The following is a 20,099-nucleotide window of genomic DNA, read 5'->3' on the forward strand; positions in this document are numbered from 1 at the left end:
TTTGTTATGACTTGTCACTAGCCAATGATTGCCCTTTCTGAGCCATAAATTGACCTAAGAAAGTATATCAAACTCTTCTACTGCCTTTCCCACTAACCTGATAGTCAACTTTTAGTTTCTCAATAACTAAAGTTTTAACTTCAACAGTATTGTTTATGATGCTGAATCCTCTCTTAGTTTATGCTAAACAATAGTGATTACATTTTTTTAAAAAAGTTATATACCTTATAATAACATCTGAGATCTTTATGCTTATATAGATTTTTAAAAAATCACAAAAAAAGTTTATAATACTATCATATTCATTTTAGTCAACCCTAATTTTTCAAGCCAGAGGAAAGTGCCATGAAATCACCCTAAAGAGAGTGACTTCTATTGGATTGCCTCAGTTTGAATTCTGGCTCTGCAACTTAAACTTTAAACTCTGTGCCTCCATTTCTTCATTTTTAAAGATTACCATAACTATAGTACTCAATGAGTTAATATGCATTTGGAATGGTGCCTGGCATGGAATAAGTACTATATAAGCATTAGCTCTTATTTTCATTAATAAAATTAATGTCACCAATGACTGTGATACACAGTGTTTTGTGGTTTTTAATAATTTAATTCATTAAATGAAAGTGAAATATAACATATTCTCAGGGTGATTCCCCTAACACATACTCAAAACCAAAACATTCAACACGGGCAATCTTCCTTTCAATCCTCTGGTAAGTAGAAAGGGTAAATTTATTTGCATTTCACTTTTAACCTGCATAGGTTGACCACTAGAGTTTTAGTGTATTAATGAATTTTCTTTGAGACTACCCACTACAAGAGTCTTAAACTTGGTTTCCATCTGAGAGGCCCTCCTTGGCCATAAAAATTAAAACCTAAACTCATCTGGTAGGGCAAATGCCCTTACGGTGAAAGTTAGCTTTAGAACTTTACTTGCCACTCTGGGTTCCTCCTTAATTTAGCCTGTGTATTGTGTACTCCTTACTTTCTAACTCTTGGAAAAATTCATTAATATGTTTTGTTTCTTTTGTGTAGAAATTTTGTTATTTTCAGAGAGTGGGTCAATACAGATACCAGTACATCATAGTGCCATGCCAAATGCATATTAAATCATTTGAGTACTACTTCTACTTTTATTTTAAAATACCTTCACTTCATAAACAAAAATATAATCGAATACAAGAGTCTAAAATAAACAGTAAAAATGTCCTCCTTTGACTTCTCCCTGGGTCCATTCTAAGAAATAATTCCTTTACGTAATTAGGTCTTTAAGGGATTTTTGTTGTGGGGTTGTTTTTGTTTTTATTTTGTTTGGGTTAGTTTTGTTGCATGTACCATTACAAGTTTAATATAAGGCCTAATACTGATTTGTGAATTTTTAACATCTGTTAACTCTGCATTATGAAATGAGAAATATGGAACATACACTATCTCCTAATCTTTTTATTATTTTATATTAAGGTTTCTAAAGTTTATATTCTGTCTTATAATTAAGTCTTCTTTTATTTGTGTAGTTGATTTAAAATAAACCAATTTTATTTTTTTTAACTGTTATTTTAGGTTTGGGGGTCCATGTGAAGGTTTGTTACATAGGTAAACTCGTACCACAGAGATCTGCTGTACAGATATTTCACAACCCAGATATTAAGCCCAGTACCCACTGTTTATCTTTTCTACTCCTATCCCTTCTCCCACCCTCCACCCTCAAGTAGACCCAGTGTGTACTGTTTCCTCCTTTGTGTTTATAAGTAATTATCATTTAGCTCCCACTTGTGAGAACATGTAGTAGTTGGTTTTCTGTTCCTGCATTAGTTTACTAAGGATAATAGCATCCAGCTCCATCCATGTTCGCACAAAGACAGGATCTCATTTTTTATGGGTGCATAGTATTCTATGGTGTATATGTACTACATTTTCTTTCTCCAGTCTGTCTTTGATGAGCATTTGGGTTGATTCCATGTCTTTGCTATTGTCAATAGTACTGCAATAAACATTTGCATGCATGTGTCTTTATGGTAGAATAATTTATATTCCTTTGGGAATATACCCAGTAATAAGATTGCTGGGTTGAATGGGATTTCTGTTTTTAGATCTTTGGGGAATTGCCACACTGTCTTCTACAATGGGTGAACTAGTTTACACTCCCACCAACACTCTACAAGCATTCTTTTTTCTCTGCAACCTCACTAGAATCTTTTATTTTTTGACTTCTTAATAATAGCCTTTCTCACTGGTGTCAGATGGTATCTCAGTATAGTTTTGATTTGAATTTCTCTATCAGTGATGTTGAACTTTTTCTCAGTTGATTGTTGGCCACATGTATGTCTTCCTTTGATAAGTGTCTGTTCATGTCCTTTGCCCACTTTTTAATGGGGTTTTGTTTTACTCTTGTAAATTTGTTTAAGCTCCTTATAGATGCTGCATATTAGACCTTTGTCAGACGGGTAGATGCAAAAATTCCCTCCCATTCTGTAGGCTGTCTGCTCACTCTGTTGATAGTTTCCTTTACTGTGGAGCTCTTAAGTTTAATCAAATCCCATTTTTCAGTTTTTTTTTTTTTTTTTTTTTTTTTTTTTTTTTTTTTTTTGAGACGGAGTTTTACCCTATCACCAGGCTGGAGTGCAGTGGCATGATCTCAGCTCACTGCAACCTCCGCCTCCCAGGTTCAAGCAATTCTCCTGCCTCAGCCTCCCGACACCTGGGACTACAGGCAAGCACCACCACGCCCAGCTAATTTTTGTATTTTTAGTAGAGACGAAGTTTCACCATGTTGGCCAGGATGGTCTCAATCTCTTGACCTCGTAATCTACCCAACTCAGCCTCCTAAAGTGCTGGGATTACAGGTATGAGCCACCATGCCCAACCCAATTTTTACTTTTGTTGCAATTACTTTTGGTGTCTTTGTCATGAAATCTTTACCCGTTCTTATGTCCAAGATAGTATTGGCTAGGTTGTTCTCAAGGGTTTTTAGAATTTTGGGTTGCACATGTAAGTCTTTAATCATCTTGAGTTGTTTTCTGTATATGGTATAAAAAAGGGGTCCAGCTTCATTCTTCTGCATATGGTTAACCAGTTATGCTAGTGTCATTTATTGGATTGGGAATATTTTCCCCATTGCTTGTTCTTGTCAGATTTGTTGAAGATCAGATGGTTGTAGATGTACAGCCTCATGTCTGGTCTCTCTCTTTTGTTCCATTGGTCTATGTGCCTGTTTTTGTACCAGTGCCATGCTGTTTTGGTTACTGCAACCTGGTAGTATAATTTGAAATCAGGTAACATGATGCCTCCACCTTTGTTCTTTTTGCTTAGGATTGCCTTGGCTATTAAGGCTCTTTTTTGGTTCCATATGACTTTTTAAAGGTTTTTTTCTAGTTCAGGGAAGAATGTCACTGGTAGTTTCATAGAAATAGCATTGAATCCACAAATTGCTTTGGGCAGTATGGCCATTTTAACAATATTGATTCTTCCTATCCATGAGCATGGTATGTTTTTCTATTTGTGTCTTCTGTCTTCTCTCATTTCTTTGAGCAGTGTTTTGTAATTCTCATTTTAGAGACCTTTCACCTCCATGATTAGCTGTATTTCTAGGTATTTTATTCTTTCTGTGGCCTTTGTGAATGAGTTCATTTGTGATTTGGCTCTCAGCTTGACTACTGTTGGTGTATGAAAATATTAATGACATTTGTAGATTGATGTTATATCCTTAAATTTATCTGAAGTTTTCTATTAGCTGAAGGAGCTTTTGGGCCAATACTATGGGATTTTCTAAATATAGGATCATGTCATCTGCAAACAGATATAGTTTGGCTTCCTCTCTTCCTATTTGGATGCCTTTTATTTTTTTCTCCTGCCTGATGGCTCTGGCTAGGACTTCGAATACTATGTTAAATAAAAGTGGTGAGAGAAAGCTTCCTTGTCTTGTGACAGTTTTCAAAAGGAATACTTCCAGCTTTGGTGCATTCAGTATAAGGTAGGCTGTGGATTTGTCCTAAATGGCTGTTATTATTTTGGGAAATATTCATTCAATACCTAGTTTATTGAGAGTTTTTAACATGCAGGCATGTTGAATTTTATCAGAAGCCTTTCTGAAGCTATTGAGATAATCACGTGGTTTTTGTCTCTAGTTCGGCTTATGTGATAAATCACATTATCAATTTGCATATGTTGAAACAACCTTGAATCCTGGAAATAAATCCTACTTCATCAGGGTGGATTACCTTTTAGATATGCTGCTGGATTCAGTTTGCAAGTATTTTGTTGAGGATTTTTGCATCAACATTCAATAAAGATGTTGGCTTGAAGTTTTTTTGTTTTTGGTTTTTGATTTTTTGTTGTTGTTGTTGTTGTTGTTTGTTTTTTGTTTTTTTATTTTTGTGTGTGTGTGTGTGTGTTTCTGCCAAGTTTTGGCATCAAGATAATCCTGGTCTCATAGACTGAGTTGGGAAGTAGTCCCTTCTCCTCAAATTTTTTTAATAGTTTCTGTAGAAACTGTAACCAGCTCTTCTTTGTACATCTGGTAGAATTCAGCTATGAATCCATCAGGTCTTGGTCCTTTTTTTTAGTTGGTAGGCTATTTATTACTGATTCAATTTCAGAACTCGTTATTGGTCTGTGCAGGGAATCAATTTCTTCCTGGCTCAAGTCTTGGGAGGATGTATTTGCCCAGGAATTTACCCATCTCTTCTCGGTTTTGTACTTTGTGTGTAGAGATGTTTGCAGTAGTTTCTGATGGCTGATTTTATTTCTGTGGGATCTGTAGTAACATTCCCTTTGTCATTTCTAATTGTGTTAGTTTGAATATTCTCTCTTTGCTTCGTAAGTCTAGCTAGTGGCCTATGTATTTTATTAATTTTTTCAAAAACCAACTCCTGGATTCTTTGATCTTTTGAATGTTTGTTCGTGTCTTGATTTCCTGCAGTTTAGCTCTGATTTTTGCTATTTTTCATCTTCTACTAGTTTTGGGGTTGATTTATCCTTGCTTCTCTAATTTTTCCAGTTGTGAAGTTAGGTTGTTAATTTGAGATTTTTCCAAATTTTTTTTTGAATTTTATTTTAAGTTCTGGGATACATTTGCAGAACATGCTAGTTTGTCACATAGATAAAAGTGTGCCATGTTGGCTTGCTGCACCTATCTACCCATCACCTAGGTATTAAGCCTCACATGCATTAGCTATTTTTCCTGATGCTCTCCTTCCCCCTGGGCCCCAAACAGGCCCCAGTGTGTGTTGTTCCCCTCCCTGTGTCCATGTGTTCTCATTTTTCAGCTCCCACTTATGAGTGAGAACATGCAGTGTTTGGTTTTCTGTTCCTGTGTTAGTTTGCTGAGAATGATGGCTTCCAGCTCCATCCATGTCCCCGCAAAGGACATAATCTCATTCCTTTTTATGACTGCATAGTATTCCATAGTGTATAAATAATACACTTTCTTTATCCAGTCTATCATTGATGGGCATTTGGGTTGATTCCATGTCTTTGCTATTGTGAATAGTGCTGCAATAAAGATATGTGTGGATGTATCATTATAATAGAATTATTTATATTCCTTTGGATATATATCCCAGTAATGGGATTGCTGGATCAATTGGTATTTCTGGTTCTAGATCATTAAGAAATCGCCACACTGTCTTCCACAATGGTTGAACTAATTTACATTCCCACCAACAGCATAAAAGTGTTCCTATTTCTCCACAGTCTTGCCAGCATCTGTTGTTTCTTGACTTTTTAATAATCACTGTTCTGACTGGCATAAGATGGTATCTTATTGTGGTTTTGATTTGCATTTTTCTAATGATCAGTGATGTTGAGCTTTTTTTCATTTGTTTATTGGCCACATAAATGTCTTCTTTTGAGAATTCTCGGTTCATGTTCTTTGCCCACTTTTTGATGGGGTTGTTTTTTCTTGTAAATTTGTTTAAGTTCCTTATAAATTCTGGATATTAGACCTTTGTCAGGCGGATAGATCAAAAAAATTTTCTCCCATTCTCTAGGATGCCTGTTCACTCTGATGAAAATTTCTTTTGGTGTGCAGGAGCTCTTTAGTTTAATTAGATCCCATTTGTCAATTTTTTCTTTTGTTGAAATTGCTTTTGGTGACTTCATCATAAAATCTTTGCCCAAGCCTATGTCCAGAATGTTATTGCCTAGATTTTCCCCCAGGGTTTTTATGGTTTTGGGTTTTACATTTAAGTCTTTAATCCATCTTGAGTTAATTTTTGTATAAGGTGTAAGGAAGGGATCCAGTTTCAATTTTCTGTATATGGCTGGCCAGTTTTCCCAGCACCATTTATTAAATAGGGAATTCTTTCCCCCTTGCCTGTTTTTGTCAGGTTTGTCAAAGATCAGATGGTTGTAGATATGTGGTCTTATTTCTGAGATCTCTATTCTGTTCCGTTGATCTATGTGTCTCCTTTAGTCCCAGTACTATGCTGTTTTGGTTACTGTAGCCTTGTAGTGTGGTTTGAAGGCAGGCAGTGTGATGCCTCCAGCTTTGCTCTTCTTGCTTAGAATTGTCTTGGCTGTACGGGCTCTTTTTTTTGTTCAATATGAAGTTTAAAGTAGTTTTTTCTAATTCTGTGAAGAATGTCAATGGTAGTTTGATGGGAATAGCATTGAATCTATAAATTACTTTGGGCAGTATGGCTGTTTTCATGACATTGATTCTTCCCAACCATGAGGATGGAATGTATTTCTGTTTGTTTGTGTCCTCTCTTATTTTCTTGAGCAGTGGTTTGTAGTTCTCCTAAAAGAGGTCCTTCACATTCCCTGTTAGCTGTATTCCCAGGTATTTTATTCTTTTTGTAGCAAGTGTGAATGAGAATTACTCATGATTTGGCTCTGTGCTTGTCTATTGTTGGTGTATAGGAATACTTGTGATTTTTGCACATTGATTTTGTATCCTGAGACTTTGCTGAAGTTCCTTTCAGCTTAAGGAGATTCGGGCTGAGACAATGTGGTTCTCTAGATATAGGATCATATTGTCTGCAAACAGAGACAATCTGACTTCCTCTCTTCCTAGTTGAATACCATTTATTTCCTTCTCTTACCTGATTGCCTTGGCCAGAACTTCAAATACTATGTTGAACAGGAGTGGTGAGAGAGGGCATCCTCATCTTATGCCAGTTTTCAAGGAGAATGCTTCCAGCTTTTGCCCATTAAGTATGATATTAGCTGCAGGTATGCCATAAATGGCTCTTATTATTTTGAGATATGTTCCATCAATACCTAGTTTATTAAGGGTTTTTAACATGAGGGATGTTGAATTTTATCGAAGACCTTTTCTGTGTTTATTGAAATAATAATACAGTTTTTTCATTAGTTCTGATTATGTGATGAATTACACTTAATGTTTTGTGTATGTTGAACCAGCCCTGAATCCCAGGGATGAAGCCGACATGATCGTGGTGGATAAGCTTTTTGATGTGCTGGTTTTGGTTTGCCAATATTTTATTGAGGATTTTTGCATCTATGTTCATCAGGGATATTGGCCTGAAGTTTTCTTTTTTTGTTTTGTCTCTGACAGGTTTTGGTATCAGGATGATGCTGGCCTCATAAAATTAGTTAAGGAGAAGCCCCACCTTTTAAGTTGTTTGGAATCGTTTTAGAAGAAATAGTACCAGCTCCTCTTTGTACCTCTAGTAGAATTTGTCTGTGAATTCATCTGATACTGGGCTTTTTTTGGTTGATAGGCTATTTATTACTGCCTCAATATCAGAATTTGTTATTGGTCTATTCAAGGATTCGACTTCTTCCTACTGTAGTATGGTGTGGTGTATGTGTCCAGGAATTCATCCATTTCTTCTAGATTTTCTAGTTTATTTGCATAGAGGTGTTTATAATATTCTCTAATCGTTGTTATATTTCTGTGGGTTCAATGGTGATATCCTTTTTATCACTTTTTATTGTGTCCACTTGATTCTTCTCTTTTTTCCTCTTTATTAAGCTAGCTACATTAACTTTGCCCAGAAGTTAATGCAGTTTCTTCATAGTTTCAATAATGTTTTCAAAAACCCAGCTCCTGGATTCGTCGATTTTGGAAGAATTTTTCGCATCTCCATCTCCTTCAGTTCCACTCTGATCTTAGTTATTTCTTGTCTTCTGCTAGCTTTTGGATTTGTTTGCTCTTGCTTCTCTAGTTGCTTTATTTGTAATGTTAGGGTGTTGATTTGAGATCCTTCTAGCTTTCTGATGTGGGCACTTAGTGCTAGAAGTTTCCCTTTTAACACTGCTTTAGCTGCTTTCCAGAGCTTCTTGTACACTGTCTCTTTGTTTTCATTGGTTTCAAAGAACTTCTTGATTTCTGCCTTAATTTCATTATTTACCCAGGAATCATACAGGAGCAGGATGTTCAATTTCCATGTAGTCGTGCGGTTTTTAATGAGTTTCCTAATCCTGAGTTCTAATTTGATTGCTCTGTGGTCTGAGAGACTGTTTTGTATGATTTCTGTTTTTTGCATTTGCTGAGGAGTGTTTTACTTCCAATTATGTGATCGATTTTCGAGTAAATTCTGTGTGGCACTGAGAAGAATGTCTATTCTGTTGTTTTGGGGTGGAGAGTTCTGTAGATACGTATCAGTTACACTAGATCCAGAGCTGAGCATAAGTCCTGACTATCCTTGTTAATTTTCTGTCTTGATGATCTGTCTAATGTTTACAGTGAGGTGTTAAAATCTCCCACTATTATTGTATGGGACTCTAAGTCTCTTCGTAGGTCTCTAAGAACTTGCTTTATGAATCTGGGTGCTCCTGTATTGGGTGCATATATATTTAGGATAGTTAATTCTTCTTATAAAATTCATCCCTTTACCGTTATGTAATGCCCCTCTTTGTCTTTTTACCTTTTTTGGCTTTAAAGTTTGTTTCATCAGAGACTAGGATTGCAACCCCTGCTTTTTTCTGTTTACCATTTGCTTGGTAAATTTTCCTCCATCCCTTTATTTTTAGCCTAAGTGTGTCTTTCTGCATGAGATGTGTCTCTTGAATACAGCACACTGATGATTGGGGACACTATCCAATTTGCGGGTCTGTGCTTTTTAACTGGGGCATTTAGCCCATTTACATTTGAGGTTAACATTGTTATGTTATTAAATTCGATCCTGTCATCATGATGCTAGCTGGTTATTTTGCCCACAAATTAATGCGGTTTCTTCATCGTTTCATTGGTCTTTGTGCTTTAATGTGTTTTTACAGTGGCTGGTACCAGTTTTACCTCTCCCTATTCAGTGCTTCCTTCAGGAGATCTTGCAAGGCAGGCCTGGTGGTGATGAATTCCCTCCGCATTTGCTTGTCTGAAAATGATTTTATTTCTCCTTCACTTATAAAGCTTAGTTTGGCCAGATATGAAATTCTGGGCTGAAAATTCTTTTCTTTAAGAATGTTGAACATTGGCCCCCACTCTCTTCTGGCTTGCAGTGTTTCTGCTGAGAGCTTCACTGTTAGTCTAATGGGCTTCCCTTTGTAGGTGACCTGGCCTTTCTACCTGGCTGCCCTTAACATTTTGTTTTTCATTTCAACCTTAGAGAATCTGATGATTATGTGTCTTGGGGGTTGATCTTCTCATGGAGTACGTTATTGGGGTTCTCTGGATTCCTGAATTTAAAAGTTGGCCTGTCTTGCTAAGTTGGGGAATTTCTCCTGGATGATATCCTGAAAGTGTGTTTTTCAACTTGGTTCATTCTCCCTTTCTCTTTCAAGTACTCTAATCAGTCATAGGTTCAGTCTTTTTTCATAGTCCCAAGGTTCTTGGGGGTTTTGTTTGTTCCTTTTAATTCTTTTTTCTCTAAACTTGTCTGCCTGCCTTATTTCAGCAAGACAGTCTTCAAGTTCTGATATTCTTTCTTCCGCTTGATCGATTCAGCTATTGATACTTGTGTTTGCATTATAAAGTTCTTGTGGTGTGTTTCTCAGCTCCATCAGGCCATTTATGTTCCTCTCTAAACTGGTTATTCTAGCTAGAAGCTCCTGTTACCTTTTATCATGGTTCTCAGCTTCTTTGCATTGGGTTAAAACATGCTCCTTTACTTCAGCAAAGTATGTTATTATCCACCTTTCTAAAGGCTACTTCTGTAATTCATCTATCTCATCCTCTGTCCAGTTCTGTGCCCTTGCTGAAGAGGTGTTGTGATCATTTCGAGGAGAAGCAGCACTCTGTCCTTTTGAATTTTTGCGGTTTTTTGTTAATTCTTTCTCATCTTCGTGAGTTTGTCTAGTGTCAATCTTTCAGGCTGCTGACCTTTGGATGAGGTTTTTGTAGGAACTTTTGTGTTGATGCTGTTATTGTTGCTTTCTGTTTGTTTGTTTGTTTTCCTTTGAATAGTCAGGTCACTCTTCTATAGGGCTGCTGTGGTTTGCTGAGGGTTCACTTAAGGCTCTATTCATCTGGGTCCCTCCTGCACAGGGAGATGTCACCTGAGGAGGCTGGAGAACAGCAAAGATGGGTGCCTGCTCTTTCCTCTGGGATCTCTGACCTCGAGGGGCACCAACCTAATGTCAGTAGGAACACTCCTGTATAGGGTGTCTGCTGACCCCTGTTGGGGGCTCTCGCCCAACTGGGGTGGGTGCAGGAACCAAGACCCATTTAACGAAGCACTTTGGCTGTCGCTTGGTTGAGGGGGTGTACTGCACTTGGGGCAAACCCACTCATCTGGGCTCCTAGATTCCTCAGAGCTAGCAGGAAGGAAGACGTAGTATGCAGGTCCACAGAGACCATGGCCACCCCTTCCCCTAGGGGTTCAGACTGAAGGAAATCAGAGTTCTGTCCCTAAGCCCCCGGCTGGAGTTGCTGGAGTTCCTGCAGGGAGGCCCCACCCAGAGAGCAGGGATGGGTCAGGATCTGGCCTACGAAGGCAGCCTGGCCATGATCTGCCACAGCTGGTATGCTGCGCTGTGGGGAATATCTCCTGGAACCAAGTAGTCCAGTCTCCCTGGCACCAGCAGGAAAAAAACAGCTGCCTGGAGCTATAGCGATGGCTGCTGCCCAGCACCCCCAAGAGTCCAGTGTCTTAAGCTGCCAGCAGCCACAGTGATGGCTGTCATCCCTCCCCTGGGAAGCTGAGCTGTCTTAGGCAGCCGGCAGCTGCAGTGATAATGGCTATCCCTCCCTCGGGGAGCTCAGTTGTCTTAGGCAGTCAGCAGCCGCAGTGATGGCTACTGCCTTTCCCCCAGGGAGCTCAGAAGGCTTAGACAGCAGGCAGCCACAGTGACGATGGCCACCCACCCCCGCAGGAACTCTTAGCCAGATTCCAGCCAATTGACTGTTGAGAATCTGAACAGCTCTGTGGTTGTGACCTAAGGCCCTGGTGGTGTGGGCTCACAAGTGGGAACTTCTGATCTGTGGGTTGCACAGATCTGTGGAAAAAGCAGAGCTTCCCAGGCTGGATGGCACGCTCACTCACTGCCTCCCTTGGCTGGTGCTGGAGGTGCCCCTTACCCCATGTGGCTCTCAGGTAGGCCGACACACCACCCTGCTTTTCATTGCTCTCCATTGGTCATGCGAACCACCTGGTCAGTCCTGATGAGAGAACCTGGATACCTTGGTTGCCAGTATAGGATTCACATGCTGTTTTGGTTCTTCTCAGTGGGAGCCTCTGACCACCACTGCTTCTAGTAGGCCATCTTGGGTCTGCCCCTCCTTTTCAACTTTTTGATGTGGAAATTCAGTACTACGAATTTTCCTCTTAACACTGCCTTAGCTGTATCTCAGGGTTCTGGTATGTGTTATCTTTGTTCTCATTATGTTCAAATAACTTCTTGATTTCTGCCTTAATTTCATTATTTATCCAAAAGTCATTCAGAAGCATGTTGTTTAATTTCCATATAATTGCATGATTTTGAGTGATTTTTTTATAGTCTTGACATCTATTTTTATCACACTGTGGTCCAAGGATGTGTTTGGTATGATTTCAGTTCTCTTACATTTGTTGAAGATTGTTTTATGTCCAATGATGTGGTCAATTTCAGAGTATGTGCCATGTGGCAATAAGAGGAGTATATATTCTCTTCTTTGGGGGTGGAGAGTTCTGAAAAGGTCTATCAGATCCATTTGGTCCAATGTTGCATTTAACTCCTGAATATCTTTGTTAATTTTCTGATTCAATGATCTGCCTAATACTGTCAGTGGGGTGTTGAAGTCTTATTGTGTGGGAGTCTGTGTCTCTTTGTAGGTCTCTAAGAATGTGCTTTATAAATCTGAGTTCTCTTTGTTGGGTGCATACATATTTAGAATAGCTAGGTCTTCTTGTTGAATTGAAACCTTTACCATTATGTAATGCCCTTCTTTGTCATTTCTGATCTTTGTTGGTTTGAAATCTGTTTTGTCTGAAATTAAGATTGCAACCCCTGCTTTTTTTCTGTTTTCCATTTGCTTGGTAGATTTTCCTCCATCCCTTTATTTTGAGCCTATGAGAGTCATTACATGTGAGATGGGTCACTTGAAAACAGCATACAATTGGGTCTTGCTTTTTTATCCAGCTTGTCTTTCGGTGCCTTTTAACTGGGACATTTAGCCCATTTACATTCAAAGTTAGTATTGATATGAATGGATTTGATCCTGGCATTGTGCTGTTAGCTGGTTATTATGTTGGCTTGTTCATGTGGTTATTTTACAGTCACACTGGTCCTGTGTGTTTAAATGTGTTTCATATTAGCTGGTAGTGGTGTTTCCTTTCTATACATGGAGCTTCTTTCAAGATCTCTTGTAAGGCAGGTCTGGTGGTAATGAACTCCCTCAACATCTACCTATCTGAAAAGGACCTTATTTCTCCTTCACTTAGGAATCTTAACTTAGCTGGATATAAAATTCTTGGTTGAAGATTTTTTTTTTTAAGAAAGTTGAATATAGGCCCCCAGTCTCTTGGTTTATAGGGTTTCAGGTGAGAGGTCAGCTGTTAGCCTCATGGAGATCCCTTTGTAGGTAACCTGCTCTTTCTCTTTAGGTGACTTTAACATTCTTTCTTTCATTACAACCTTGGAAAATCTGAGGATTCTGTGTCTCAGGGATGATCTTCTTGTGTAGCATCTTGCAGAAGTTACCTGTATTTCCTGAATTTGACTGTTGGCCTCTCTAGCAAAATTGGGAAAGTAGTCATGGATGATATCCTTAAATATGTTTTCCAAGTTGTTTGCTTTTTTCCCTTCCCTTTCAGGGATGCCAGTGATTCACAGACTTGGCCTCTTAAAATAATCCCACACTTCTTGGAGGTTTTGTTCATTCCTTTTTGTTCTTTTTTCTCTGGTTTTGTCTGACTGTCTTATTTCAGAGAACCAGTCTTCAAATTCTAAGATTCTTTACACAGCTTGGTTTATTCTGCTATTAATACTTGCAATTCCATTGTGAAATTCTTGTATTGTCTTATTCAGCTCTGTTAGACCTGTTAGGTTCTTTTTTATACCAGCTATTTCATCCTTCAGCTCCTGTATCACTTTATTGTGATTTTAAAATAAACCAACTTTAAAGCAGGATTTATATTATCATTATTATTCCCTACAGAGCCAAGTAGTGTGGCCATACACAAGTAACAAATTTTATGTCATCAAACTCCTGCCTCTTGAAGAATATGTCATACATGAGCTAAAATGACTTCTTCATTAATTAGTTTTCACTTTACTCTGTCTAGGAAATGCTCAGTTCATATTCATCTTTGTCTTTATGTCACCCTTCTTTTGTTTCCTTTTTTTATTTCACTGGAGCAACTCCACATATGAAGACATAGAGTTACTAAACTTTCTGAACTATTGCATGTCAGAAAATTATTTTCTTGATTCATTTAATTGAAACGTTAGGTAGAGGGAGAACTCTATATCCAAAATCATTTCCCCTGAGAAATTTAAGAAAATATTACTTCATCATCTCCTAGCCTTGATATGCGGCTAATGTTGCTAAGCTAGTACCTGACATAAGTTATATTTCTCATCCCTTTGTGGGTTACCCAGTGACTTTACTCTGTGGAAGCTTCAAGGATATTTGCTTTAGTTAGGATCTTCTGAAAATGAAAAAAAAAGTGAAAAGGACATAGGTATTTTTATATTTATCCTCCTTGGCATTCTGTTAAGCTCCTCAAATCAGTAACTTATGTTTTTATTCAGCTTGAAACAACGTTCTGTTTTCTATATCAAATAATTATTGTCTCAACATTCTGCTTCTAGAATGCTCAGTAAACAGATGTTTGGTTTATGTTCATCCTCCATTTGTCACATTTTCTATTTATAATCATCTAATGCTTATGTCATGGTTTTTTTAAAAGAATAAAAAATATTTCCCTGGGATGTTGTAAAAGAAATAAGTCTTTCATATGAAACCAGAAGTCTGGAAGGGAGCTATATTTTTTATGCAAAGATACAACTTGGAAAATTAAGCTATCAAATCATCCTTTAAGACTGCAGCATATCCATAAGTAAAATACCTGGGAGGTAAATTTTATTTTTATTTAAAGTAAATAATAAAATTAATTCCATTACTTTATACATTTGAGATATTATTTCAATTTTATTTTGAGATCAATAATTTGGATTTTTCATTACATACACATTATACACCTGCCTGTTTGAAGTGTATTGTCATTTGCAAAAGAGATTTAAAAACCAAGCTTTCTATGTGACTAAACTATTCTGCTTCTTGGGTAACCAGAGTCCCACTGAATAATTTTAATTGCAAATGTTTCATGTCAGAAAAGAGAACACTAAAAAGAAGTTTTCAGATCTAAAGAGGGACAAAGTTAAAAGAAAAATATGTAAATTAAGTCAAAAATATTGGTGAAGCAACTTGTCTTCCTTTAGAGCAGATGTGCACCATCTTTTTTTACTACAAACATAAAGTTTAACATATATATGTATAGATACGTTTTATATATATATAACATATGTGTATATATATATATACAGTATGTGTATATATATATATAACGTATCTATACATATATATACACATACTGCCTTCCTATGGATGCTTCCTATGGATGCTTTCAGAAATTTCCATTGTTTTTTCCTACTACCTGTGATATTATGATAGAAATAACTTTGAATCCATTCAGTGACTCCTAAGCATAAAAGCATTATATTAGTAATAAATTAGTCATGGCATACTTCACAATGGATCCTGAGGTGTGTACAACAATGACTCACTTGAAAAATACAGTTGAACTCTAAAATTCCTCAAGATGAAGAAATAATCCATTAAAACAGCACTATGAGTTAAAAATTACTCAGAATCTACTACATGTAAAGAATATTGCTAGATGATTTTAAACTGTCTTTTGAATTTATAATTCAAATTTATAATTTGAATTAGCATCAGGTTCTAAATTATAATTATAGAACCTGATGCTAATTTTGACTACATCTCAGATTCCAATAATGCCTCAGAAAAAAAAATAATAAGTCCACTCCTGAATAGCTTTCACCAAATTAATCTAATTCCTATGATTTCCAAGACATTCAGAGTTATATTAACTAGCATTCCATTTGTCATTCCCTTAAATTAGTTCATCATGATCTTGTACCAGTTATTTTACAATCAAAAATATTACAAATCAACTATTGGCATTATCTCACGTAGCAGAATTTTATTTCAGCAAGTTATACTCTGTTTTCATTGATTAGCTACATTTTAAACCTTGTTTAATAATCCTGTTTTGAAATTTGTTATTAACAATATCTTCTCAAGATAGTCCAATTTCTACAAAAATGTATTTTAATAACACCTTGTTCACAAAAGGCTACACTGTAACATTTGTCTTTCTCTGTTTGGAGTGCTATAACAAAATACCATAAACTGGGTAGCTTGTAAATGAAATTTATTTCTCACAGGTCTGCAGGCTGGAAAGTCCAACACCAAGGCACAAGCAGACTCAGTATCTGGAGAGGCCCCGCTTCCTCATAGACAGTACCTTCTCTAAGTCCTCATGGTAAAAGGGGCAAACGAGCCTGCCTGGGCCTATTTTATAAGAGTGCTGATCCCATTTATGAGGTCTCCACCCTCATGACATAATCACCTCCCAGAAAGTGCCACCTCCTAATACCATCACCTTGGGAGTTAGGATTTCAACATATGAATTTTAAGAGGATACAAACATTTAGACTCTAGCAACATTATCACTGGGTCCAACTTTTTAACTCTAAATTTTACTTTGATATATTTGTAAATTCAATCTGAATTACTCAACTACTAATTTTTTAATTTAATCTGCTTTACTCTTTTCAATTTACTCACTACTAGGTATTTATTTTTAAAAATGGAAATTCAGAAAAATTTATAGCCATACCACTTAACATACAGGTCAACAGGAGTAAAAATAAATCACTCAGGAGTCTTAGATTTCAAGACGAATTCACATTGAAAAGAGAAAACATTTGCACTATGAATAAAATGAGTTGAACCTAGTAAATCTTTTGCTCCATATACAACACAGCAAGTTCAGCTTTCATATATGTCCTAAGAATGAATGTTCTCTGACCCTACAAGGGATGTTGCATGTAATAATCTCTCATATAGCAATTCTGGACTTTGGCATAGCTTGAAGAATTTTGTTGAACTTTAAAAATATAAAAGTATCGGTCTAGCCAAGGAGGTTACAGCACGCTACCAGTTACCTCACTCAGGTCCTAATATAATGTTTATGTTATGCAGCCTCCTCCATGATTTCTAGATAATGAAAATATTTGATTGTAGGAGTATTCTTACCATATCTGGTACTTTCATAGTTCTTTTGGCGCTTGACAAGAAAGCAGCATATTTGTTAGTCAAGTTAGGTAATTCATCAGAAATTCCACCACCCTGTGAATGCCAAAATTCCTGTTGAAAGAAGGGGTTAAAAAGAGTACATCATTTATTTTTACCAATACAAGAGGCACTATAAATAATAAGTTTGTAATGAAGTTCATCAATATTATCTGGCATTAAATAAAGACACATATTCATAAACAAATAAAATTTTCAAAATATGACACAGAAAGAAAAAGCTGTAAGTCAATGAAATATTAAAATGGAAAAAGAATTGATTATATGAACCTATAGGTAAGTATAATGGATCTGCACACATTACTTAAACATATTAGCTATGTTCTATTTCATAACCAGCAAGTTCTGTCTCAATAATATATTAGTATAAGATATTTAGCCAATTATATAGTATTATTTAACAATTTATTATTAATAAAAAGATATTTACATTTAACCATTTAATTATGTGGGATTCTGGGTTAATATATTTTCTAAGCAAAATGATCCACTCACTCTCTTAAATATCATAATTCTTTATATGCATTGAAGATTTAAATTAATAGCCTAGAGGAATCTAGTAATGTAATATTTCAATGAGCAATTAATCTTTGTGATACTTTCTATTTTGTCATACAATTTATTTGTATTAATTTAATTAAATAGAATAAACAGCAGCAACATCCTTTGTATATGCAAAAGGGGTAAGAATCTATTTTCCCATTTTTTTACACATTTTACTGTTTTTGTTTGAGAATTTGATATTCACAGTTAATATTTCAGACTTTGACACATAGTAGCTAATAGACATATTTCTTTCTTGGCCCGTTTTTTGATAACATTAATTTACTAAAACATCCATTACCCACTTAATGTATCTGTGACATGATCTGCCTCTACCCAAAATGCTGAAGATGGCACTTCTCCACTTTTTTCCACATGATATTATTCCAACCTATCCACTCCAGATAATATAGGTAGCTTCTATAACTTTCAAAAATAGAACAATCACAGTCACATCTTTTAAAAATGTGAAAGCCTTTGAATATAGAACATCTAAGCCAGCATTATTATTTTTGTATAGTTTTTAAATTGTTTGAAGCTGAAAAATAACTAATTTTTATAATAATTTTTATTTCGATAGCTTTTGGGGTACAAGTGGTTTTTCCTTACATGGATGTATAGTACAGTGGTGAATTCTTAGATTTTAGTGCACCCATCACGCAAGTAGTGTACATTGTACCCAATAAGTAGTTTTTTATCCCCCATTCTCCTCCCACCCTCTCCTTTCTGAGTCTCCAAAGTCCATTATATCACTCTGTGTGTCTTTGCGTACCTATGGCTTAGCTCTCACTTATCAGTGAAACCATACAGTATTTGGTTTTTCATTCCTGAGTTAGTTCACTTAGAATAATGGCCTCCAGCTCCATCCAAGTTGCTGCAGAAGATATTATGTTATTCTTTTTTATGGCTGAGTAGTATTCCATGGTGTATATATACCACATTTTCTCTATCCATTCATTGGTCAATGGGCACTAAGATTGGTTCCATATCTTTGCAATTGTGAATTTGGCTACAATAAACATACACATGCAGGTGTCTTTTTAATGTATTGACTTATTTTCCATTGGGTAAATACCCAGTAGTGGGATTACTAGATCAAATCGTAGATCTATTTTTAGTTATCTAAGAAATCTCCATACTGTTTTCCATAGAGATTGTACTAACTTACACTCCTACCATTAATGTATAAGCATTCTCTTTTCAAGATCCCAACATCTATTGTTTTTTTGGGGTTGTTTTTTGGTTTTTGTTCGTTACTTTTTAACACTGGCCATTCTTGGATGGGTACAGTGGCTCACACCTGTAATCCCACCACTTTGGGAGGCCAAATTAGGCAAATCACTTGAGCCCAAGAGTTCATGATCAGCCTGAGCAACATGGTGAAACCCTATCTCTACAAAAAACACAAAAATTAGCTGAGTGTGGTGGCATATACCTGTGGTCCCTGCTATTGGATAGGCTGAGGTAGGAGGATCCCTTGAGCCTCGGAGATCAAGGCTGCAGTGAGCCATAATCACACTACTGCACTCCAGCCTGGGTGAGGCAGTGAGACCTTGTCTCAAAAAAATAATAATAGAAATAAAGGCCATTCTTGCAGGAGTAAGGTGGTATCTCATTGTGGTTTTAATTTGCATTTCCCTGATGACTAGTGATGTTGAATATTTTTTCATATATTTGCTGGCCATTTGTATATCTTCTTTTAATAAATATCTATTCATGTCAGTTGCCCACTTTTTCATGAAATTGTTTTATTTTCTTGCTGGTTTGTTTGAGTTCCTTGTAGATTCTGCATGTTAGTCCTTTGCCCAATGCATAGTTTGCAATATTTTCTCCCATTCTGTGGGTTGTCTGTTTACTCTGGTGGTTATTTCTTTTGCTGTACAGAAGCTCTGTAGTTTAATTAGGTCTAATTTGTTTATTTTTGTTTTAGTTCCATTTGCTTTGGGAGACTTAGTCATGAATTCTTTGCCTAAGCCAATGTCCAGAAGAGTTTTTCTTACGTTATCTTCTAGAATTTTTATGGTTTCAGGTATTAGATTTGTCTTTAATCCATCTTGAGTTGCTTTTTATATAAAATGAGATGTAGGGATCCAGTTTCATTCTTCTAAATGTAGCTATTCAGTTTTCCCAGGACCATTTATTGAATAGGGTGTCCATTCCCCAATTTATGCTGTTCTATGCTTTGTCAAAGATCAGTTGGTTGTAAATATTTGGCTTTATTTCTGCATTCTCTATTCTGATCCATTGATCTATATGTCTACTTTTATATAAGTACTGTGTATTTTGATAACTACAGCCTTGTAGTACAATTTGAAGTCCAGTAATGTGCTGCCTCCAGATTTGTTCTTTTAGCTTTGTATTGCTTTGGCTAAGCAGGCTCTTTTTTGATTCCATATGAATTGTAGGATTGTTTCTTTTAATTCTGTGAAAAATGATGTTGGTATTTTGATAGGAATTGCATTGAATCTGTCGATTGCATTGGGCAGTATGGTCATTTTCACAATATTGATTCTCGCAATCCGTGAGAATGGGATGTGTTTCCATTTGTTTGTGTCATCTATGATTTCTTTCGGCAGTGTTTTGTAGTTCCCCTTGTAGAGATCTTTCACCTTGGTTAGTATATTCCAGGATATTTTATCTTTTTTGCAGCTAAAGGTGATTGAGTTTATTTCATTCTCAGTTTGGTCACTGTTGGTGTATATCAGTGTTACTGATTTGCATACATTGATTTTGTAACCTGAGACATTACTGAATTTGATTATCAAATCTAATCTTATCTCTAGGCTTATCCAGTCAACACTTTTGAGAAATCTCTAGGGTTTTCTAT

General features: G+C 36.4%; 1 protein-coding gene across 7 annotated transcripts in view; it reads right to left on the minus strand.

Moving 5' to 3' along the window:
- Positions 1 to 20,099, minus strand: part of STPG2 (sperm tail PG-rich repeat containing 2) — a 711,650-nt gene that overhangs the window by 485,536 nt on the left and 206,015 nt on the right. For all 7 annotated transcript variants that reach the window (XM_054683204.2, XM_016951896.4, XM_016951895.4 and 4 more), the window contains one exon: positions 16,673 to 16,783. In XM_054683204.2, the coding sequence (XP_054539179.1) occupies positions 16,673 to 16,783 (111 nt within the window). The remainder of the gene's footprint in view (positions 1 to 16,672; positions 16,784 to 20,099) is intronic.

Source organism: Pan troglodytes, chromosome 3, assembly GCF_028858775.2.
Source record: "Pan troglodytes isolate AG18354 chromosome 3, NHGRI_mPanTro3-v2.0_pri, whole genome shotgun sequence".
Taxonomy (NCBI): domain Eukaryota; kingdom Metazoa; phylum Chordata; class Mammalia; order Primates; family Hominidae; genus Pan; species Pan troglodytes.